The sequence below is a fragment of the Phyllostomus hastatus genome, unplaced genomic scaffold (genome assembly GCF_019186645.2).
Source record: "Phyllostomus hastatus isolate PE091 unplaced genomic scaffold, TTU_PhHast_1.1 phas_contig_86, whole genome shotgun sequence".
In the NCBI taxonomy this organism is placed as follows: Eukaryota; Metazoa; Chordata; class Mammalia; order Chiroptera; family Phyllostomidae; genus Phyllostomus; species Phyllostomus hastatus.
Window position 1 is genome coordinate 15,085,705 of NW_025333977.1, and position 25,008 is coordinate 15,110,712.

Consider the following 25,008-nt stretch of genomic DNA (forward strand, 5'->3'; position numbering starts at 1 on the left):
GAGGGTTGATTAATGCCTCTATCACCTCACATAATTACCATTTCTGTTAGTGGTGGCATTTAAGATCTACTTTCTTAGTAACTTTCAAGTGGGATGATGTGGTATGTAGACGCTATACTGTACATTAGATCCCCAGAACTTGTTCATCATATTTCTTGTGTTTTTCTATAGGTTTTAAAATTTTACATCTTACATTTAAGTCTGTGATCCATTTGAGTTATTTTTGTAAAAGATGAAAGATTTATTCGATCTGAAGAGAAACCAGAGTATTTGTTTTGAGTTATTTTTGTAGAAGATGTGTCCAGTTGTGCTAGTACTGTTTGTTGAACTCAAATAAAATTTTTAGGTTAAAATTTAACTGTGCCACATGTAGTCAGACTTTAAGCTGATTTTCCTTCTGAGAAGAAAGTATATCTAAGATGGAATTTTCCACTTGTTAACCTTTTTTAAAAAATATTTTATCTACTCATGTTCAGAGAGAGGTGTAGGGATGGTGAGAGGGAGAGAAACATCTGTTGGTTGCGTTCAATATGCACCTTGACCAGGGACAGAACTGGCAACCCAGGCATGTGCCGTGACCAGGAATCAAACTGGTGACCTTTCGTTTTGTGGGACAGTGCCCAACCAAATGAGCCACACTAGTCAAGGCTCAATGTATTAGCCTTTAAAGAAGAAAAACAAATAAAAGGTGGAGGTATCAAGAATTTAAGAAGTTACCATCTCAGCTTTTCTACCTGAAAAAGGAATGCAATACTTTTTGCCAACATAAAAATATGAAAACTAAAATAAAAAATATCAATTTCTTGTTATAAAGGTACTTTATAATGCCATTTAGCAGACTTAGAAATAGAACAGTATTTGGTAAGATTCCTCCCAATAAAGAAAGCAGAAAAGATACTCTCCTTGAAAATGAAAACAGATGTATTATATAGGATTCTGAGGTCTTCAAGCTAAATTAATGAACCACACTAAGAAAGTTTTGGCTTTTTGCATTTCAGGTCTTACTGTCTGGGACTTTGTTCATCTGTGGCTTTTATTAGGTTGTTTGTGAACAGTGGGTGTGCATATGGTGAGGTTACACCTCATTAACAGAATATAAAATTTCCATGTAGTTTTGTTGCCTCTTTTTTTGTAGTTATTTTTCTTTAAGACAACTTCTGTTTTTATGAAAGTTTGGCCTTTCTTCTTGGGAAATCTCTGTTGATACTTTATATGTGTTTTAAATTACCGTCTTCTGTGGAGTTTTGCAATCATGCATTAGATACTTTATACCTTATTGTATTCCTTTAAAAATTTGTGTCACTAGCTTACTCAATTCGAATGATATATTTAAAAAAATCATTATGATATATAAGATAAGCCTTTTAAAGTATAAAAAGCTCCTGTTATCTAGAATAGCAGAATCACTGGGAATTATCATTTGTACCATGGGTGGGTTACCAGTGAAATCAGTTGGTTAGTTACAAAGCATATTTTGATCATGTGAATAGTGCTTTTGCTATGCTCTTTTTAAAAGATTTTTCATTGCAATATAATTTTATGACTCATATATACCATACAATTTACAAATTTAAAGTGTAGTATTTAGTGGTTTTTAGTGTATACCTAAAGTTATGCAACCATTACTACTAATTACAGAATATTATTCTGTTGATTATTTGTTAGTCCCCTATGATTTATTTTTGCTAATTTTATGTTTGGTTTACTTCAAAATAGATTAGAGGTGGTTTATAATAAGAGACTCATTGTAACTCGGCCAGTATATAGCAGATCAAAAACAATAGTAGGAAGGGAGGAATAAATATACCAAAAATTTAAACAGAAACTAATGTAATACTGGTTTTAGCAAAACATTCAAATCCAAAACTTTGAATCTGATAATGTCTTATCTTTCATTATGGATCCAAAGTTATATTCCTAGAAATAAGTCACATCACATAGCTTCCTCTTTTAAACTCCTTAATTCCTATAGCCAAAAGTCATGTCACCAGATAATGTATGAGACTGGTTCAAGGTTACATATATGGAAACTGGTGGGTGGGTAGGGGTTTGTGTGTGGGACATGGAACATCTTTGTAAAGCATCAATTTTAAATAAACATTTTGGGAAAAAATATTAATTTGGAGATATTGTTTAATATAAGAAATACAACATCAGACTGGCATACCTTATTTTATTGCACTTCTCACATATTTCTTTCTTCCCTTCCTTTTCTTTTTTAAAACCAGAGGTTTGTGGCAAATCCTGCATTGAGCAAGTCTATTGTCATCATTTTCTCAACAACATTTGCTCACTTTGGGTCTCTGTGTCACTTTTTGGTGATAGTCACAATATGTCAAACTTTTTCATTATTATTATACACATTTGCTATGGTGGTCTGCAAGCAGTGATCTTTGATGTTACCTTTGTAACTGTTTTGGGGGGCAACAAACCATGCCCATGTAAGCAGTGAGCTTATCTTGATAAATGTGTTTTAGCTTTTCCACTGACTAGCTGTTCCTGCATTGCTCTCCCTCTTCTCGGGTCTCCCTGTTCCTGAGACGTAACAATATTGAAATTGGGCTAATTAATAACCCTACGGTGGCCTCCAAGTGTTCAAGTGAAAGGAAGAGTCTCATCTCTCACTTTACAAAGTCTGTCTAGAAGGTATCCAGCCATGTAATATGAAAAATAGACACATTTATTGAAGAAGATACAAGATACAAGACATATTGTACACAGGACAGTGATGCCTCAGTCCCTTTCAAAGCAGGCACCTTGGGACCTCACACAGTTCTTCAGTCGCCATCAGCTGCCCCATTGTATTTTTCTGAATTACATCAATGGTCTGAAATCTCTTCCCTTTCAAAGGCGATTTTAATTTTGAGAAAAGCCAGCAATCACTGGATGCCAAATCTGGGTTGTAGTGGGGCTGAGTCACCTGGGTAATTTGATGTTTTGTGTAAAAAACTTTGCATGAGGCGTGATGCATGAGCGGGTATATTGTTGTGATGAACCTGCCAGTCACCAATTGTCCATAGTTGCAGCCTTCTGAGTCATCCAAATAGTTTCTGCAGGGGAATGTTCTAACTTAACACAACATTTGATGCAGATTTATTGCTCTGTTCACTCATTTTGAATGTGATGGTCACACAGTACACAGGCTCACTCAATGGTGTCCACTATCCCTACTGATTAGTACAGTGAAGTTGTCATTGTTTATCCATGTGTATTACAGTCTATTCTCCATGGCTGACAGGTTACATCAGTGTTGGACCAACCATTCTGGTTATATTAACAATGGTTGGACTTTTTCTGGACAGACCTCATATGTAAAAAGCTAGAAATGATTAAGCTTAGTGAGGAAGTCATTTTGAAATCTAAGATAGGTTGAAAACTAGGCTTCTGGTGCCAAACAGTTAGCCAAGTAGGTGGCTACAGTAAACAACAGGTTTTCAGTGTATCAGAAAGTCTTACGTTGGAAGAAGATGCTATCTAGGACTCTCACGGCGAGAGGGGAGAAGTCAGTGCCTGGCTTCAAAGCTTCGAAGGACAGGCTGACTCTCTTGTTAGGGGCTGATGCAGCTGATGACTTCAAATTGGAGCCAGTGCTTGTTACCGTTCTGAAAATGCTAGGGGCCCTTAGGAATTTTGCTAAATCTCCTCTGCCTGTGCTCTAGACATGGAACAATAAAGCCTGGGAGACAGCACAACATGGGAGCTGCCTACAACATGGTTCACTGAATGTTTTAAGTCCACTGTTGAGACCTACTGCTCAAAACTAAATAAATAAGTAATTAAATAAATTCCTTAAAAAATTTCACTGTTCATCGACAATGTACCTGATCACCTAAAAGCTCTGATGAAGATGTACAATGGGATTAATATTGTTTTTATGCCTGCTAACATAGCATTCATTCTGTAGCCCAGGGTCAAGGAATAATTTTGACTTTGAAGCCTTATTATTTAAGATATACATTTTTTAAAGCTATAGCTGCCATAGACAGTGATTCCTCTGATGGATCAGGGCAAAGTAAGTTAAAAAACTTCTGGAAGTGAGTCACCATTGTAGATGCCATTAAGAACATTCATAATTCATAGGAAAAGGTCAAAATATTAACATTAACGGAAGTTGATTCCAGTCCTCACGGGTGACTTTGAGGGGTTCAGTTCTTCAGAGGAGGAAGTAACTGAAACAAGGGTGGACACAGTAAGAGAACTAGAATTAAAAGTAGAATGTGACGATGTGCCTGAGCTGCTGCAAGCTCCTGATAAAACTCAAACGAATGAAGAGTTACTTCTTATGGAAAGGAAAAGAGAATGGTTTCTTGAGGTGTGCCCTGCTCCAGGTAAATACTTTATTGGAGGAAGTAACTACAGATATGCTGGAAAAGTATATAAATAGATGTATGATTTCAGGAAAAAAATGGGGTTTTTTGGTACTTATTTCCTCTTTAGTGCACTGTGGTTAGGCTTCTAGCATCCATCAGAGTACTGGAATTGCTGTTGCTAGGTCAACAGTGACCCAATTTCCTAATCCAATGTATGTCCCCCCCCCCCCCACCCCTCAGCTGCTATCTTTTTGGAGCTCTCTGCTGCATTTACTATTATAACTTTTCCACTTCTGAAGGGCTTTATTTTCTTATTTCTGGAACAGCGCGCCGTCTCCTGCAGCACCTCACAGAAACCATTACATTGCCACAGGCTTCTCTTCCTCTGACCGCATCTTATGATTTTGTTGGTATCCCCAGGTTATGTCTTCAGCTCCCGCCCTTCTCTGCACTGCACGGGGGTTGGGGGGGGCATCTTAGCAGCTTCCACTGTTTCTGTTCTCTGGCTGCCGTAATCCCCTTGTTGGGACCCTTGCTGCAGTCCTCTGGAAAGTGTATCCTCCTTATCTCTGTGTCTGTCTGTCTGTCTGGCATTGCCACTAGGAAAATTTGACGCTTCACAAACTCTGTATGTCAGAAACGAAATTCCCCTTCTTTCCTGCTGAATTAATTCTTCTGAATTATTCTCTCTCTCTCATTTTGTGAAACCACCATCTACTTAATTACTGAATTTAGAAACTTTAGCAATTCTCCAGGATCCTTTTTCCTCACTTATCCCTTCAAATTAACTAAGACCTCTCAATTTTATTTCCAGATATTTTACAAATTAATTTCATTATTCCAAGGCTATCGCTTTTTCTCTCCAGTAATGAAGGGTGGAGAGTGCATGTGGGGAGTAGAGAAATTAACAGTATCCGGCACAGTAACTTCCTTTGGAAGGAACCCCAGGCCGTAATTCAAAATCACATCAGCATCAGTTACGGGGGCATATATCACACATTAAATATTTGTGTTGTTTTCTGTTCCTGACTTTTCAGGGATCGCTTCTATGTTTTTCTCTCCTCATGCACTATTTCTTGATTTCTCTGCTTGCCTGAACTGCCCTAGAATTCTCTGGATTGCTCTCTATCTTGAAAGACTTGGGTCTTTAACAGAGCCGCATGGCATGTTATTCAGAGACTCTTTTCCAGACTTCCTCTCACATTCGGCAGACCCTGTGCTGGAGTGGCAGACAGAGGCCTCTGTTGGGTCTGGGAGCCCTGTGTTCTCTTGGTTCTCCCAGAGCCTGAGCTGGAACTGGGGGCAGTTTCGTCTTTTTCTGGCTTGGGCAAGGAACAGGGCTGCTTCGTCAGCTGTTTCTGCAGTTCTGTGTCATGGCCCCACTGCTGATTCCATGGGAGGAAGGAGTTCATTTTAAGGAAGTTTGCTATTTTTTTTGTCATTATTGTGATTCTTTCCCTGTCCTTTTGCATACGTGTTGGAGAGCAATTCTTTCACCAATCATTACTGCAAGGTTTTCTATATCCCTCCCGTCCCTCAGTGCCCATCCCTGTCTAAGAGAGATCCTGGTAAATGTTGTCATTTACATGTTTATTTTTATTCTCTTCCTCCTGTCACAAAGGATTTGAAATATTATATGGCTGTGAGGCTTGACAGATGTTACATTTCCCTTCTCTTGTAAGCAGAAGTTTTTTTTAAAACATGGAAGTGGAATGATGGGATCTTATCTGGAAAACCAGAGGGATGCCATCAGAGATGATTAAAAACTAAAGACAGCACCTGCTTGAGATTAATCTGTATTTACTTAAGTAGGTGTATTTTTTGATTGTCTATCGTCCAGGGTTAAAAAGGCCTCAAAGCAGTGACTGTATTCTTTGAAAAGTTGAGGTCTGTGTCCAAATTTAAGGCCAAACTCTGTGAAAATAAACAATTCAAAGGCCTGTTTTTTTCTTAGAAGTAAGCTAGCTCTGCCAGTAGATTCCACGGCTGCTTTCAGGGGCATTTGCTCTAGCACAAGGCTTTCCAACTTGAGGTTAATTATTCCTTTTAGGAGCTTCCATCCTCTTGGAAGAAATAAACACTTCATCTTTGAAAAGAAAGCTTATTAAGCTATTTGTTCAATGTCTAACATGAACACTGATGAGGGGAAAAAAACGATATATTTTTGAGAACGAGATTTTTTATAAAGAGGGGGCCTTTTGTAAAGTGCTTAGTGGCGACAGTAGTTAACTAGTGGGAAAGCGCAGATAGCGGAGGAACCGAGAGGGGCAAGCCAGGAAATGAGGAGGAAGGAGGAAGGTAGGAAGGCGCCCAGGACATGTACTGTGGTTGTTCTCGAGTGAGCCCTGCGGGAGCCTGTTTCCGCGGAGCCAGGATCTTCTCTTCTCTTTCAAGTGCAGGTCCTGGTTTCGCTGCTTTTCGTAGAAAATGATTTCCTTGCTGTTTGTGACATCATGTTGATCGCCCCCCCCCGCCCCCGGCCAAGGGACAGATAATTAGAATCTCAGATGAAGAAGAGGTTCCTGTGGTCTCCATCAAGTGAAATTCAGCTTTGGTCTCAGAGCAAATGAAGATTAGTTAGGATATACCAAACTCTGAGTTTAATGCTCATGAAAATGTTCATAAGGGAAGAAGCTGGCTATCGTTCCTCCTCAGAAGGAAGTCGTTGATAAGAAACGATTTTGAGAAGTAAGGGTTATGGCAACATCAGAATCCGGAGGAGCTGCCGCAGCTGAGCATCCAGGGCAATCGGGGCAGGGCAGCCGGGACAACCGAGTTCATGGTTTGTTTGTGTATTTCCTTCCCCTAGAGCAATTAAGGAAAATGTTTACTCTTTAAAGGCATGTTAATTCCTGACAGAGATAGCTCAGTGAAAAGGGATACCAGTGAGAGAGCTTCCCCTATTCTTGTCTTATTTTTTTCCCTCCAATAAAATCCTTATAGTTGAATAACCCGTTGATTCAGGATGCAGCGGGCTGGTAATTTTATCTTGACCTCATTCACCCAAAGATACACGTAACCCAAATGCAAAAAGTCAAACCTGTATGCTGCAAAACTCAGCTCATCCTGTTTAAACAAACTGGATGGAAGGGTACCAGTCGTTCACTCGCTGTCAGTCAGCCACTGTGTTTTTAATATCGTACTTTTCCAATTGTATTCTGCGGACAGTTAGTCATCTCTAAAGGTACTTCAGATGATTGATTGTAGAATTTGTCTATAGTGGTATCTTTATTTTGTGGTATTTTTATTTGGGGTTCAACAAAAGCAGTGCCATTTTCCTAATTTAACTGAAACAGATACTCTTTAGGGTCCTGCATGAGTTCCCTATGGCTGCTGTTATGAATTATCATTAAGGTGGTGGCTTAAAACAATAGGAATTTATTCCCTCACAGCTCTGCAGGCCAGATGTCTGAAATCAAGATGGTGGGAAGGGTGCACTCCCCGTGAAGGCTCTAGGGGACCAGCCCATTCTTAGCCTCTTCCCGCGTCTGGTGCTGCCTGGCGTTCTGTGGCCTGTGGCTGCATCACTCCAATCTTTGCCTCCTCCTAGAACTCCCTCCGACTGCATTTAGGGCCCAGGCACCCCTTTTCTCAAGACCCTGAATTTAATCACACATTTTAACTTGTAAGGTAATATTCACAGGTTCTGTGGATTAGGACATGGACATATCTTTTTGGGGGCCATTTTGTAGCCCACCACAAATATTTTGTTCTTTCATATTAGTTGATAAGATTTCGAATGATCAGTCTTTCTTTTCTGCATGTATTAAGGATATATCATCATAATCTTTCTAAAATTCTTAGCTCTAGGTGGAGGTGAAAATATGAACATTGGCTTTACCAACAATCAACCTAGATTTAATTATTTGTGCCATAGACTGCACTAGTGAAATAAGAAATAGAAAACATGAAAAGGAAGGTAATTCCAATCTTATTTATATTTGACCTATGTCAACAATAAACATGTAAAATACTAAAGCCATTAGATTTTTAAAAATCGCTTTTTAACATCATTTATATAACTGGAAAATACTGAGTGATAAGGGATACATTTGACTTATGTTGAATGGGTATAGTAAATAGCATATTTTGGGTTGAAATTTTATTAATGTAATAATCCATAAATTGCCTTCATAATGAGAGAGTTAGCCAGAGTTTTTTGATACAAAGTACTTGTGAAACTAAAGAAAGATTGCACTGAATTTGTTTGTAATTTAATTCATTTTGACAAATGTGAACAAAAATTTCTTCTTTTTATAGTATTTCAGAAAAAAGAGCATGTGATATCAAACTTTAATTAACCATTTTCCTCATATATCTGAACTTTCCCTACACAAGCAGGTATTTATGTTATAACTACAAATCTGCATACATTAGTTACTGACAGCAGTGTCAAGTTAGTCTGTACCCAGATCGTAAGTTTTAGTAAGATTTGCTGAACTTTCTTTTCCCAAATTATATTTTACTGATTATGCTATTACAATTGTCTCAATTTATTTCCCTGGGCCCCCCTCCACCCAGTGCCCCCCACTCCCTCAGGCAATCCGCCCACTATTCTTTTTGTCCATGGGTCATGTGTATAGAGGTTCTTTGGCTGCTCCATTTCCTACACTGTAGTTTATATCCCCATGACTATTCTGTAAGTGCCTATTTGCACTTCTTAACCCCTCACCTCTTCACCCATTTCCCCACACTCAACTCCCATCTGGCAACCATCAAAACACTCTCTGTATCCATTATTCTATCTCTGTTCCTCTTGTTTGCTTAGTTTGTCTTTTAGATTAAGCTGTTGATAGATATGTACTTATTGCCATTCTATTGTTCATAGTTTTGATCTTTTTTTTAATAAGTCCCTTTAACATTTCATATAATAATGGTTTGGTGATGATGAACTCCTTTAGTTTTTTCTTGTCTGGGAAACTCTGTATCAGCTCTTCAATTCTAAATGATAGCTTTGTTGGCTAGAGCAGTCTTGCCTGTAGGTCCCTGAGTTTTTCATGAGTTTGGATATTTGTTGCCAATCCCATCCCTGTGGCTCTGAGGGGAGCGTGTTCAGAAAAGGGATACCGGCCTCTGCCCACCTTTCTGTCTGGGTGAAAGTTGTCTTCTAACTCTCGCCTTGATGGCAGACACTTCAGTTTCTCCCTGTATTCCACTAGTGCCTTTCAAGCTGCCACCCCAGTGCTGGAGCTCAGAGGGAGTGAGTCTGAGTAAGTCTGTGTGTGGGTTCTTTAAGAGGACCTGCTTGGGACTCCAGAAATGTCTTCAACTGACTCAATCCCCATTTGTTTTTGCAGCCAGAAGTTATAGGGACTTATCTTCCTGGCACTAGAAATCTGGGCTGGGGGTACTGGTGTGGGGCTGGGACTCCTGGTTCCTGAGATATCCCTCCTGAATTTTTATCCACCTCATGTGGATGTAGGACCAGCTCATTCTGCATCTGTGCCCCTCCCACCAGCCTAGATGGATGTGGTTTTTTAATCCCATAGTTGTTGGACTTCCATTCAACTTCATTTCTGATGGCTCTCAGTAATGATTTTTCTATATTTTAGTTGTAATTTTGATGTGATTGTGTGAGGAGGTGAGCCGTGTTTACTATGCTGCCATCTTAACCGGAAGTCCCTGCTGGTCCATGTGCTGAATTTTCAGGTGGTCTTTGCATGCTAGGTAGGCAATGCCAAATTATTTGAATAGATCTCTTTTTTCAGACCATGTAAGTATATTCTAGGTATAAATCCGATATATGTCTTGATCCCATTATGTGTTTCAGTTCATTTAAAATGAGGACTGGAACCTGGAGTAGAGTTACCCTTGTTGCCTATGTTTACCTAAAATTCAGAGAACTCATTTTGAAGGAGCCAGAGCCAGTTGGTACACCTCTGGGGACTGTCCTGAGACTGTCCTTGGCTGGGTAGTGTTTCCCTCATACTTCTGTAAAGGTTTAGAATGTACAGTGTAAAATGTTTTTAAGACGTACAGGTCTGAGTATATGTAGGAAACAGTGAAAGATAAGGGTGGAACCATTCATTGAATTTTACTCATGGAAGGCTTTGACTACCAGGTTTAGAAATTTGGATTTTCTTCTTTTTCTGATCTTCTTCCTCTCATTTACTGTCCCCCCCCCATTTATTTCATCTTATATGGCAATAGATTTACTTAGATTGTTTTTGTAGTTGATTATTCAGTAGTAGTATGCTGTCTATAATTTTAAACAAATGTTTGAAACTAGTAAAAATGTATTTTGATGTTTAATTCTAAATTTCCTGTTTTTTCTTGGCCAAAAGTAACAAACAAAAAATTCTGGAGTCTGAATTTTAAGTTTCAACCTGAAAAAAAAGAGGTTATATTCTTAATGTAACTATAGTTCTATAGTTACATTAAGTTCTATAGTTACATATAGTTCTTAAAGAACTATAGTTCTTTTAAAAAATGCCTTTTCTTTTTAGACAAAATATGGAAATTTTGCTTCTAAAAGATCATGGTTTCTTCTTTCTAATTATGTTCTTTAAAATTCTGAAAGTGTGAGCCTTAAAAAGGATACCACTGTAATTCTTAAATGTACTCAATACTTTTCATAAAATTCAAGACTTTTATATTTAGCCCCAGCAGTCCTTAGGACTTAAACCATTATTTGTAAAATTAATGGGTTCATAATTAAAAAAAAAAAAAACCAAACCCCAACTCCTGCTTTGATATACAACTAAAATTGTTTTGTTTGTGTTTCTGGATAGATCGTCAAGATTAGACGCTATGACCGAGTGGTGTGATTGAAATGGCTGCCTTAAAAACATGACGCAAAACCCCAGCCTTCTCTTGTCCTTTGTCTTGCAACTGGGACCATATCATTTTCCAAACTTCACGTGTATAAGAGTCCTGACTTGTGTAGACTCCATTCACTTGTGTTCTATTGTTTATTCATTTATTCTTTTATATCTAGTATCTATTCTGGGCTAGTCCTGTGAACACAGAAATGCAAGGCATGATTCCTGCCCTTACAGAGGTTACAGGCTTGTGGGAGAGTCAGGCATGTAAACAAGTAATCACAGCTATTATAGTGGTAAGACAAAGCCCTGCTTGTGGCTTCAGCTCTCTACCCACATCCCCCATCTGATTATTTTCTTCTCTGGACCTTTTCTCCTCGTTCCTCAACCTCTTTTTCAAACAACCACGTATACATATTGTTTGCCTACTCGTTCCTGCTCCCTGTTTCCCCGTTTGGGTGTGAAAGCATTTTCCTGCGACTGCCTCCTTTCCTGACACTTTTGGTAGCCCTCTTCAATACTCATTCCGGCTTTGCTGTTTTAATGTGAGCAGAGAAAAATAATGCGTCTTATTACTTGTGAAGCATTTAGGCTATCACAGCTCACATGAAAAGTGCTAGAGCCTACTGTCCTAAGAGGAAAATTATCCATATTATATAATGTGAACTATTTATAGCTTATACTACCAGGTGTCCATATCCACATATATGCAATAAGTAAAGCAGTGCCTCCATTTTAGGACAAATACCTTTCAAAGCAGCTTGAAGTGCAGTGAATCACAGTAGAGTCTTATCTCACTATGAGATTTGCTTTTATAGTGAAAGACTAAATTGCCCTTAGGAAGGAGGTAGTTTCTCTCTGAATTTCATATCTTATGTTTTCAATAAAAATACGAGTCTTAAGGGAGAGTTTGCTAAACAATGAAGCACAGGTAAATAAAATTCAAGATTGTCTACATAGGTGGCATTAATTTGTCTGTTTAAATTCTTAATGAATTACTGAAAGCTTGAGATATAGGTCTAACTCTCTGAGCTTGGGCACGTCAGTTGCCCCTTTTGTAATAGGGGACTGGCGTGATAGACATTTATTTTGTCAGCTTAGCTTCCATTCCTCTCTATTCTTGGGAGAGTTGCTGCTTTCCCATATTTGGTCCTCATTGTTCATGTGGGTCAGTGCCTTTTACCCAGAGTTCTGCATGTGAACCAGTCCAGGTCAATTAATCACTATCTCCCCTGGTCGCTGTGGTTCATTAGGATCAGGAGGCCACCTGGACTGGATGATCAGAAGTCAGCTCTGGGCTTTGTCTGAGAAGATGCTATTTTAATTTTTATTTTCCCAATAAGTTTATCCAATTAAGTAGAATAGAAAGCTAGAATTGTAAGGAGCCTCCGCATGGGGAGCACTAGAGACAGATCCTGTTCAGAGGAAAGCAGATTCCGTAGAAATCTAGATCTACCACTGCCTTTTCAGATATTTGACCATTAAAAGCTTTTTTTTTAATCTAAAGCTGGTTTGAGTTGTCCTTTAGTCTGTCACATGCAAATGGCAGGATCCAGCCTAATTTAGTTGGGATAGTTAACCTCCAAAGCCTTTCTATTTTCCACATTATTTGATTCTCTACATTCCTTGAATCACATGCAAGTTAGCTTACTGTGATTAAATGAGGTCAGACAAATAATAACTGGATATTCTCAAAAGGAGTAACTTCCCCATCTGAGAAATTTCAGTGGAAGGGTCAAGAGTAGTTATTCTACATTTTGATTTAATTTATCTTTATTTTGTAGTATACTTCACCTTCTGTGACTGTTATCCTCCTGTGGTACAGTTGCAGGTACTTCTACCGGAATCTGTGCAATAAAACAAAAGAGAACGGAAAGCCAAACTCTGCTTGGTTTTAGAAATGTAACTTTTTACAACCATTACATGAGAACGGAGAGAAGAAAACACCTGCAGGATGCCTGATGGAAGAACAAGGAATTTGCGAGAGGGTTCACAGGCAGTAAGTAGGACAGGTCCAGTAACGTGGTACTTGGCACACAGTCAGCAAGTAACATGGATGCGGAAGCCTCAGATGAGAGTCCTGGCTCCAACCTTCTTTAGCCGTAACCTTGGGCAAATCATGTAAGGTTCCCCCATCTTTCAAATGTTCAGGTCATTGTGAGAATGATGTGGTGTAATGGGTACGAAAACAGTCTACATATAAAACCTCGTGATGGCTGAAATCATTTAGGAATGAATGAGCCTAGCTTACTTAGTGAGTTTTATTGATGAATTTGTGACTGCAGAAACACATTGGGAAATATTGGGAAGTAAGATCAGATTTGGAGAATGTTTTGGGTTTTAAAATCCAGCCTGAGGTGTTTAAACTTGTTTAGAGAAGTGAGTGTTAGTCACCACTTCCGGGTGTCTTCCTCCAGATTATTTGTTAAACTTTGTTCCTTTCTCTTGGTTCAGGTACAGACTCTTACCTCACCCTGTGGATGCCAGTCTTCCATATCTAACATCCTGTGGCCACACTTATCTTCCTAAAAATAATACACTCTAATTACATCATGAAGGCAGCTGGATGTGGTGACCGACAGAATATGGAGAATGAAAGACAGGACTGGGAAAACTGTACTTGAGAAACTGGGAGATTCATTGGTGGAATGACTAGCAGAAGGAGGCTGATGGGTAAGGGGCCCACAGTGAGGTGATAATACACCCAACTGGAATCACTGCCCAGGAAGTTGCAGATTTAGGTACAGCTCTTAGTGGAGGAAGTGGAGTCCCTGTATAGATTTAGAAGTTGTAAAGTCATTGAACTTTATATCTCAAAGTGTCCTGTCTTAGTCAGTGTGGACTGCCATAACAAAATATCACAGACTGGGTGGCTTAAGCAGTAAACATTTATTTCTACAATTCTGAAGGCTGTGAAGTTCAGGGTCAAGGTACTGGCAGATTTAGTGTCTGGATGAGGGCCCTCTTCCTAGTTTTCAGACAGTGGCTTTTTTGCTGTACCCTCATAGAGTGGAAAGAGAGAGAGAGAGAGAAAGGAAGATCTCTTGTGAGTCCAGTGGCAGATCTGATCTCATTTATGAGGGGCTCAACCCTTGTGACCTAATTCCCTCCCAGAGCCCCTACCTCCAGAAACCATTACACTCGGGACTAGGGCTTCAACATATGGATTTATTGGGGCACAAGCATTTAGTTCATAGCAAGTTCTTGAGACATCGTTTAGTTTTTTGGTTTTTTTTTTTTTCAGATAAGAGGTTGGATCAAAGTGCATTGGTAGTAACACAGGTAGGAGTATAATATTTATTTGCTGACCCCAAGGCAATTGTTCTTTCTTTTCCACTATATAATCTCCCTGTGACATCAACCCAGAGATTACAATGGAAGCTGTAATGATAGAGTAAGAATATAAGGAGGTTAAAATATGTAACTCAGCAGAGTATAGTATAATTTCCTATTATTTGCTAAATAAAATTCTGAAGTTACTGATAGCTTTGACATAATAAAGCTATCATTATTGGGGCCATTCAGATCAAGTGGGTGACAAGGAAAAGCTGGCTTATTAAGGGCTTAGCAACTGATATGAAGAAATTCTAACATTCTTATTCTCATGCCAACTGATCTTACAGGCATTAAAGTGTAATTGTTTATTTAGAATGTGAGTTTTGATGACAAACAATCCTGCATTCGATTCCTGCTCTGTTATTTGCTGTCTGGGAAGCCTTTGAGCTTCAGTTTTCTAATCTGTAAAGAGACAGTAACAACTACCTCATAGGGCAGTTGTATGTATTGATGGTTACGTTAGTTTCCTGCTGCTGCCGTAACAAATTACCAAAAATTTAGTAGCTTACAATAACACAAGTTCATTATTACAGTTTTCGAGGTCAGACTTCTGAAAATAGGGCTAATCAAGGTGTCGCCAAGCCTGTATTTCTTGTAGAGGCTTTAGGGGAGAATTTAGTCCTTGCCTTTTCCAGCTTCTAGAGGCTGCTCTCATTCCTTGTCTCATGCCTCCTTCCAGAGATGGCATAAATTCAACTTTTGCTTCTATTGTCACATTTCTTGTGACTCTAGTAGTCCTGCCTCCTTCTTTTAAGGACCCCTGTGAGTACATTGGGCCCACTCACACAACCCAGGGTGATCTTCCCATTTCAGGATCCTCAGCATCATCACGTCTGCAGAGTCCCAGCTGTCACGTGAGGGAACATATTCACAGGTGTCAGGGATTAGGATGTGGACACCTTGGGGGATCATTGTTCTGCCTGCCACACTGGTGATGACGATACTGATGCAGGTGATGAGGAATAGTAGCTGCTACTATTTATATTTCACTTGCTCCCCAAATTCTAGTATTAGGTCAAAGAAAATAAGCTCTTCTACCCCAAAACATGAAAGAAGAGCGAGGCTGGCCCAATAAGGGAATTGAACTTATGATTTGATAAAAGCTTATGTTTTTTATATTTTTATTTTTCAAATATAGTTTACATTGACCAGTATTTTGTATTAGTTCAGCTGTACAGCGTAGTGGTTAGACAGCCATATGCTTTACAAAGTGATGCCTCGATATTTCCAGTACCCACCTGGCACCATACATAGTAATTTCACCCTGCTGTCAAAAATGGCTTTCTTGACAGGACTGCCCGGAAACCCCTGGAATGTTTTACATTAGTCATCCTTTTGATTCAGGCATTGAAAGGATAGCAAAATGCAATTATGTTTTCTGGAAAGCAACCAACTATCAGTTCAGCACAAGTGACTATTAGGAAGATCGAGTAAGGCACCAAGGAGATGTGAAATAGGATAGGTGGGCTTTGATTTAGAATGAGGTAAAGGATTTGTTTATAGCAGAGGGTCAGCATTCATATTTGAAATATTGAACAACCTGTCTTGCTCAGGCCCAGGTAGGATAGACAGTCATGTACAGAACATACACAGAAAGTTTAGTCTCCATCTCTGATTTTACATGCACACACAAAGTTCTGAGACCATAATGCTGCCAAATTTCCAAATGTGTCTCAGTTTCCAGGGAAGCTATGGATAAAAATTAAGAGGCCATATTCAGGGAAGTAGTAAAAAAAAGCTTGGGTGAAGTGGCAGAATAAAATGATGATCAGTTTTTTAAAAAAACACTAGTATAAAGAATACTTCTTGCTTTAATTTTCCTTCTAATTTATTATAGATTATAGGTCTGCTGAAAAACAAAGAACAGGCTGTCATTTCTTTAAAACACAAATCAGACAAAGTGTTACACAGTGGGAGGATGTTCCACTAATTTTGACAGCCACTCACTGTGTTTATTTACTAGCCTTTCTCAGACAGAAGACCTGAGTGGCTTTTGTTTTTCCAGATTTTCCACTAATAACATTTTCATATAGCAAGTGCTTTTGTCAAGTTTTTTTTTTACTTCAAATAAAATAACCACATATTAAGATAGTGAGTTTAAACTAAAGTCTGTAGAATTTAAAAAAATGCAGACTTGGAGACTACTTTCAAAATAATTTATAGCAAACCAGAGGTCATCCATTATCTAGTTCTGCCTTAGTGTGCTAGCCTTCTCCCCCAGCTCCTGCAATACCCGGTGCTGTCTGCCAGCCAGCTAAACTCACTATTTTCTGCTTGGCAGCTGTATGTTCCCTTTCACCCCACTAAATGCCTTCTGTGATTAAATTATTATTTCCTGTAGAAATTTAACCTCATCCGTCATGATTGCTATCTGGAGAAAGCTTTCATTTTGTCACCCAGTGGTGAAACGGGTTGACATTTCTCATTAAAGCGCTAAGCCCTGGTCCTCGCCCTGATTTAAGTCGTGTGCTGCTGTGAAAAGTGTCCAGTACTGCATAAAGTGTGAATATGAAGTTAGTCGACTGTGAGGGGCCACTTTATAGACTGGATAGCTATCAAGTATGTTGTTGCAGTCTGAATCTTATCAATGTGCAATCAGTAGTTGGCTCCTGAGTCACACAAACAACTCTAATTCTTTAGAAAAATTTTTAAAAGAATTCTCACCTGAGGATATGTTTATTGATTTCGAGAGAGAAAGAGAGAGAGAATGAACATTGGTATGAGAGAGAAACATGGACCGGTTGCCTCCCATGATGAACCCCCAGCCTAGTTCTGTGCCCTGGCTGGAAATTGAGCCTGCAGCCTCCTGGTGTTCGGGATGATGTTCTGACCCACTGAACCACCCAGCCAGGGCCAAGCCTAATTCTCTAAGTAAGCTGTTCTTTCAGCCTGAAACCCTCCTTTCTCACGGTTCTTGAGTAGTTTTTCAAGTGTCAAGGGTGCAGTTTTTAGGATTTCATAGTCTCCTGAAAGCCCCCATGGAGAACTTGGGGTGAGAATGTTTGTTCCATGAGGAAGTTAACTAATCTAATTGAAGTATTTGAGTTGAAAAACCAGCTGGATGGATCTAGGTATGTGAAGGAACCCTGGGCAGGTAAAGAAGCTGGTTTCAGAAGTGCCCGAAAGTCTCCTGACAGACCATCCCCAGAATCTCTACCTTCCTCACTCAGAAACCTGTTAGACTTGCAGCCACCTGTATTGAATGGTACGAGTCCCATGGACTCTTTTTAAAAAATCAGTTCCCAAGATCTTAGAACCTCACTCTCCCTTGTGTTTCTTGACCATCCTTTGTTGCTGCCCCAGAAGAAAGATGTAAAAGGATATATAATGAAAATTAGAATTCTAGAGTAATCTATTAACCCCTATTTAGTCATAGTTGCTTTCAAATCTTGATCAGGTCTTTTAGCAAATATTTTTTGAGTAGCTACCATTTGCCAGGTGCTGGGCATAAACGCATAAATCAGACATGAGTCTTGTCCTCATGGGTAACCACTGCCACTGACATGGTGCCACTCCCACAGGAGACCCTTCCTACCCCCAGGGAAAGGCCTAGGCTCAGTGTTCATGGGGAAATTACACATAGTGATTTATGCTCAACAGGAAATAAACAGTAGAAGGCTGCAAACATTTCTGCGTAAAGATTAACCAAGATTGTCTAGGAAGTGTTTATCTTGTGAGTGGGTTGAAAAATTGCCAATGTCAGAGTTGCAGTTTAAAGAAAGGCATGGAACCACAAAAAATTCCAACGATATTTATAAAAGATGAACTTTAATTTTTTTCATTTCAAGTTTTTAATGGAAGTTGTGTATACTATTACTTTATTCCTGCATCTTCTCAATTGTTTCTTCCTTGTATTTGCCCTTTTCATTTCCTACTTGGCGAATTTGGCTTTATGTTCAGGGTCTTTTTGTGGTCTTTACCCAGCTTTAGTCTAGTGATGGCCACCTTGCTGGGGTGAGTGCCCACATGAACAGCTGTACCGTTAACTTTCTCCCATTGCACTTGTTCAGTGCAGGTGACGTATTTCTTCCTGTAAACCTGGACTACTTTGCCAATTTGCTGTCCTTTGTAGTGTCCTTGCACAACCTGAACCCCATCATTTTGGATAAGCGTGGATCGAATACTGTACTTCTGTCTCAGCTCTCTGGAGAGAGCCATGAATCTTCCTGTGAATGTGGGAAAGTACATTGAAATGCTTTTTATGGTTCAGGTCAGAAGTCACAAAGAGAGTGAACTTCATTTTGACCACTGGTGTGTCTACAGCGGCCACAGATGGACTTTAATCTATGAAGTGTCCAAACTTCAGATAAAAAATTCAGCACTTTTATCTACCAAGTCTTGTCTGCAGATGAAGACAGTCCACTCTAGCTGCTTATACTGGTCCATAAAAAACAGACAAAAAAAAGGAAGGATTTTTTTGAAAAACAAATTTAAAAAAGTCTGGTATCTTTGTCATAGCCATAATTTGTTTCTCAAGTATGCAATTCTGATGCCAAATATCAGAAAGCAGAGCACTGAGGTGTGCTGGGCAAGTCAGTAATGAAGGCTCTAAAGTGGTTTCAGAATAATGACTAGCCAGGAAGACTGACTTTCCAGAAGATAGTCTCAGAGGAGGCACGATACATGTTTGTAAAATCATGAAGTTTGCGAATAGGGCAAATATGAACCTGTCCATCAAATCCTAGGAGCATTTTAAAGCTATGCAAATGTGATTTTAGGGTAGATGGAAGGTTACAGGGATTATATTTTATTATTGACCTTAAGGTCTAAGCTGCAGGTTTACTTTATATAAAACCACTTTAAGATAGATATATTTTAGCCCTGGCTGGCGTAGCTCAGTGGATTGAGCACGGGCTGTGAACCAAAGTGTCGCAGGTTTGATTCCCAGTCAGGGTACATGCCTGGGTTGCAGGCCAGGACCCCCAGCAACCGCACATTGATGTTTCTTGCTCTCTCTTTCTCCCTCCCTTCCCTCTCCAAAAAAAAAAATAATAATAAAATAAATAAAATCTTAAAAAAATAGATATATTTTGCTCTTTTAGTAATTAGCCTCCCTTGGATTAGTTTTAAAATTGTTCTGCCTTTTAATAAATTTTATTATAAGGCAAATGGGTCTTTTAGCAATTTTCATATAAAAGCAGGAAATTTTTTATTTGAGTGAGTGATATAAACTTAATACCTATTAAATAGTGGATGGCAGTTTCATAGTATGGAGTATTAAAGAACTAGATAATGTTAAATGTGCATCTCAACATCAGAAGTTGTCATGGAGAGCAAATGTAATTTTTCTTAAAATGTGTTTTGATATTTCTGTCAGAGAGTAAATACCAAGTTGACAAGTAACCTTATTTAATAAGGCACCTCTTATGCTGTCCTGAACTGTTACAGCTGCTGTGGCTTTCTGCCTCTCTAATAGACACTGGGAATTTTTTCCTCTCCACGCCTAGAAAGGCACGTGGCTGAAGCTCTTCTGAATATCAAGAGAGTAAAGCCTCCTACTTACAAATTACCTGCTTTGTGTGTAGTATTATGCAGAATGGTCATGCAGACATGCTATTTAAGATTTTAATATTAATGGCGTGGTTTCCCTTTATTAGTTTTATAAATTATGAAGGCCAGTGGAGCTGTTTGCTAGATTTTACCTCAGGCTCAGCTAGTGAGGCCTTAGTCCATGGAAACATGGCAAACCTTTACAATTTCATTTTGCTTTGTTGCAAAAATCCATGTTTCACGTACACTTTATAATTAACATTTCCTTTAGAAATATTAAACATGTAGTACTTAATTCTTATTATTTTAGATGTTGATATATTCATGATGAGAATAATAGTGCAGAGATAATGATTGTATCACCACATAATGCAGTGGATTCTTGAATAACACAGGTTTGCATTGTGCAGGTCCATTTACACACAGTTTTTTTTCAAGAAATATCTGTACGTTTTTCTCTCTGTGGTTGGGAGTTCGCAGATGTGGGGTGCTGACTGTGTGCATTGATCTACTCCATTTTATGTAAGGGACTTGAACATTCACGGATTTTGGTATCCATGGGGGTCCTGGAACCAGTCCCCTACGAATATGGAGGGACAACTAAGTATTTGAAGAGTTAAAAGTTTTATGCGTTGTTCAAGGGTCAACTATGTAAACATTGAGTGTCTTTGAATTTTAAGATTTTCACCTCAAAACCCCCTTAATAGATCTCTCTTAAAAATCAAATGCATTATCTACACTATTGTACAAAGGTATGATAATGGTAACCATCTGCCCCCAAAGAACTCATTCTCCTTTATATTTTAGGTGATTTATCTTCATTTATGATGTATTTTGAGCAACTAATATGACATCTGATTATCTCTCTTTTTCTAATTCACAGTCTCTCAGACTAATTCTTAGACTCAAACAAAAGCTTTTTTAAATTGTCTTTTTATACTCTTAGAATCAATTAATTTTATAATTTTTAAAAGAGCAGAGAAAACATGATGATCAGCATATAATATGTAGTTACTGGAAATTACAGGGCTGTTTTTGAATTTTTAATGAACTCTTAAAAGTACCTGAAGTCTAAATTGATTTAGCGGGAATCTTCAAATCAGATTCCTATTTACTATTTGGCCTAAAGTCAGTTCCATATTCTTTCTCTTTCAGTGGCACAAATGGGCCTGCTAAGTTGTTTGTAGCATTTCTATCTTTTTATTTCCAATTGTAAGGACATGTATCTAAGTGCTAATCTAGGTTCTCTATCTCCCTCTTCCTTTCTTCCTCCCCTGATACACATCTTGTACTGTTATGTCATTAAAATTATATTGGTTATAGGTAACTTTCCATGACACTTCACATTTCCCAGCCTCCTTCCCTTCCTTTTCCTTAGATGCTTAAATCTAGAAGAATTTTTTTCTTAGATTTAATATTTTGTAGTCAGTATTGAAAACAGACAGTTGTAAGCCTTTTGTTTGTTGATGAAATATTAGAAATCATTAATGTTCTCCTTTCTGTTTATGGTTAAAAATAGTGATAATGTTTGATGAGTGGCTGGTGAAATGCAGCTGACACAGTATATTTGGTGGCATGCTGTCATCCTAAAGGTTAAACAGCTGTGCTGAAGAGTCATTTAGTCCTTTTAAAAGGGACTTTTTTGGAAGCTGAGTTCCAGGACATAATGTCTACGACACTTCAGCGTATTTAACATCGTCTCAAAAATGATGAGAATTCAGGTTAAATAACCTAAGCCACTGGAGTTCCTACTGGATTACATTTCAGTCATCAAGAAAAAATAAAGTTGATTTTTACAGAGCAGGCTGATTTGTGAAAAGGCTATGAAGAAATATCAGTCTTTAATGGGATTTGAGAAGTATAATGTAAGCATTAGGCTGACATTGTAGAATGGCTTCTAAGACTCAGGAATTGGAGGCATCCTGTTTTAATCCTTTGTAACCCAGCCACATGCGTCAAACTGAGCAGTCTTAATACCTGTTATTTATAAAAAAGGTGGGAGACCTGTTTTTCTTACAGTTGGATAAATATAAAGTGACATCTGTTGCCTGTCTCCTCTGTTCTCCCAACCTAGGCCTCAGGGAAGGAGGGCCCTGGAGATGTAAGTGGCTGTCAGCAGATACAATATTGGTGGCTTCCTGGACTGTGGCTTGTCTTCAAGGAGCCCTGCCAAGGCTTCCTTATTGGGGCAGCTGGAGGCTTAGGTTCAGGTTTCAGGGCTTTACCTGTACGACATGCCCACAACGTTAACTCCAGCAGTCCTGGGGTGTATGAGGCCATTTATTTAGCACTCCTTCCCTCCTGGCCACGGAGCAGGGCCCACGCGTTTTGATAAAAGTGTGGCGTTTCTTTTTCTATTGACTCATTTCCATCTAGAACCAAAAGTGAGACATAGGGATCTGGTTATGCTTTATTTTACTAAGGTGGACAGAGTTGAGTCATAGTTTCACTATTAATAAACAGCTATTTATATTTTAAATAAAATACACTTCATCTTAGGATCTAAACATTTTTAATACAACACTTAACTTTTCCTTTTGCAAAGTGGGAAAATTGCAAACAGAACTTGAAGAAATCTCCTGTGCAGTTGGACACAAACATGTCAGATTTATGAGACATGGTGCCTCAGGCCTCAACTCACTACTGCTTTGGGTTTTAGACTCTGAGGTCCACCCCTTGTTCTTAAGGGGGGATCTTTTAGCTGAATAGAGTTTTTAGAGTTGGGCTGTGATTAGAAGCTGTATCAGAGCTCTAACTTAAAATCTGGGCTTTATCATAACTACTCAGAGATTTGGCTTGAACTACTCAGCTTCTCCAAGGCTTGATTTTTTCATCTATCTGATGATATCGAGCTTATCGGGATGTTGGGAGGTTTTAATGAGCTCATGGGTATGAAATCTAGTAGGACAATGCTTGGGACAGAGAAGGTTCTTCTTTTCTTCTTTCCTTTTTCTCCAGGCTACATGAATAACTGGACTTTTAGGAGCATTAAGGTAGAGGTAGGGCTTTAAATGATCAATACCATAATGGTGGCAACATAACTATTTAGATATAAAAATTTTCTGCCTTTTCTGAGCGAATTTCCTGTTGATATCCTTTGTCCATTTCTATTGTTTGCTCAGCTTTGATTTGTAAAAGCTCTTAGCTATTAAGGCTATAAACACATCAAGCATGTTGTAATTATTTTTCTGTTTTACCTTTCAACAGTATATATGGTGTTTTTTGCCTTCCAGAAATTTAAAATTGTGTTTTCATGTTGTGAGATCTGTTGTTTTGCTTGACTATAAACACCATCGATCGAATGACATATATTGATTTTAGAGATGTCATATGGAAAAGGCAAGTCTTAGATTCAATGAAATAAAATATTAATATTTTCCATTATAGTCCCTACCTTTGGTGTGATGTGTGTATGTGTGTGTACAAATGTTTGCACGTAAATTTGGCTTATTTTCAGTACTCCATAGAAAGATACTGCATACATAACTGAGTATAGGAATGTTCTCTTCAGCCAAAAAAATTTTAGAAAAAAGGTTAGGTGCATAGAACTCAGAAGCTCTGCCATGTACTTCAGGTTCTGCTGTTGGATGCTTTAAGTCTTGGCTTCCTTGTTGCCAGAATCATGTGTTGCCCTGGCTGCTGTTCTTGTCCAGCTGTCACTGTAACTTGGCCCCTCCTGATAATCTATCAGTGTGGTTGCAACAGTTCAGCATTTGCCCTGAGGACAGGGTTAGTACTTTCTGCCAGCACCTGCCGCTTTCCCTTCTAGACCCTAACTACAGGGGAAGTGGGGGGAGGAGGATGACAAACCCCACAAAGCTAGGTGCAAGGTGGAGGCTAAAAGACCAGGTAAAGGCTTTGAGGGCAGAGTGCTCTCACTACCCCTTCAGCACTGTAAGAAAGTTCTCTTGCCCTCCCCCCAAAACAGTTAAGATTGGTCTAAGGCCAGGAAGCAATTATTCTCTTAAAGTAACCCATGGATATAAAAATGTAATAAGAGATTGTTTATTTAGGAGTCAAGACACCACAAGTATCTAAATAGCTTAAATAGGATTTTAAGTTCATTATACATTTAAAGAATCATGCCACTATAATAATTAAGAGCCACTTCTTCTGGTATAGGGCATAGTAATCACCAGAGAATCATTAGTTGATGATGTCGCAGTGGCCTAAGACCCACAATACAGACCAGATGGTAGACACTTAGCAGAACATTGCTGTGTCTCCATGGTAATTCATGACCTGTGATAGTTCTTTGTCATCACTATGTTTTGGCAGGTAATGGTGGCTTTAAAGCCATTGAATCTTAAAGCCTTAAAATATTGAAGCCTTGAAATTGCAATTTGTTGTCTGAAGTTAATAATTAGATTTTCTGAGGTCCTCCCACATAATACAGTCTTTATACACAATTTATAAAAACAGAATATTTAGTAGAGAATTATTTACATTTATCTTTGATGCTATTTCATTTAAACAAATGTAGCATGATTTTAGCTCTTAGCAAATTCTGAAATGATGATGATAGTGATGATAAAGTGAAGGGAGCTATGGGAAAGAGTAGTTATTTTTAAATCTCAGTAGACAAGTGGGACCTGTCTACTTGCCTATTGAGTGCACCTATGTAATTTTTTTTTCAGAAATTAAATAGTGTGACACTTTGATTGAATCCCAAGCTGGAAATTTATATATGCAACTTCAGACTAATTGGCTTTAAATTCAAGATTTATTCTAGGAGGCTTTAGAAATTTTTATTCCCTTTTTACCCCAGCTCTAAAATGTATATAAATGTCAAGGCTTTAGTTTCAAAGTCTGCTGTTATGCTTCTCTAAAAATGATTTTCTTATCATTTCAAATCCTGTTCAAATCCTTTTTGGAATAGGATTTGAACTTGAGTGGAAAGAGAAGATGGTTTGGAAGAATCAAGAAGTATAAAACAGTGGAATCTAAAAACAAAAACAACAACAAAAGAGAGGTTGAAGGGACAGGTTTGATTTATCCCAGAGGAGCAGGAGTAGGAAGGTGATATATTATTGTCAAGGTTTTCATGCCCATGAAGTGTTCAATTTTGGACTTTGGGGATTAGCTGTTTTCATCTCTGCTAAGGGCAAAAG

General features: G+C 38.6%; 1 protein-coding gene and 1 pseudogene across 3 annotated transcripts in view; one reads left to right on the top strand and one right to left on the bottom strand.

Moving 5' to 3' along the window:
* The window catches only part of PPM1L (protein phosphatase, Mg2+/Mn2+ dependent 1L), a 244,071-nt gene that overhangs the window by 76,438 nt on the left and 142,625 nt on the right, over nucleotides 1-25,008 (top strand). Inside the window, exon 1 of one of the 3 annotated variants that reach the window (XM_045851344.1) lies at nucleotides 4,215-4,328. The exons of the other annotated variants lie outside the window; for them this stretch is intronic. Within the exon in view, the coding sequence (XP_045707300.1) occupies nucleotides 4,224-4,328 (105 nt within the window). The 5' untranslated portion in view covers nucleotides 4,215-4,223. Of the gene's footprint in view, nucleotides 1-4,214; nucleotides 4,329-25,008 lie in introns of those variants that run through there. 3 annotated transcript variants of the gene reach the window in all.
* LOC123827054 lies at nucleotides 18,226-18,647 on the bottom strand (annotated as a pseudogene).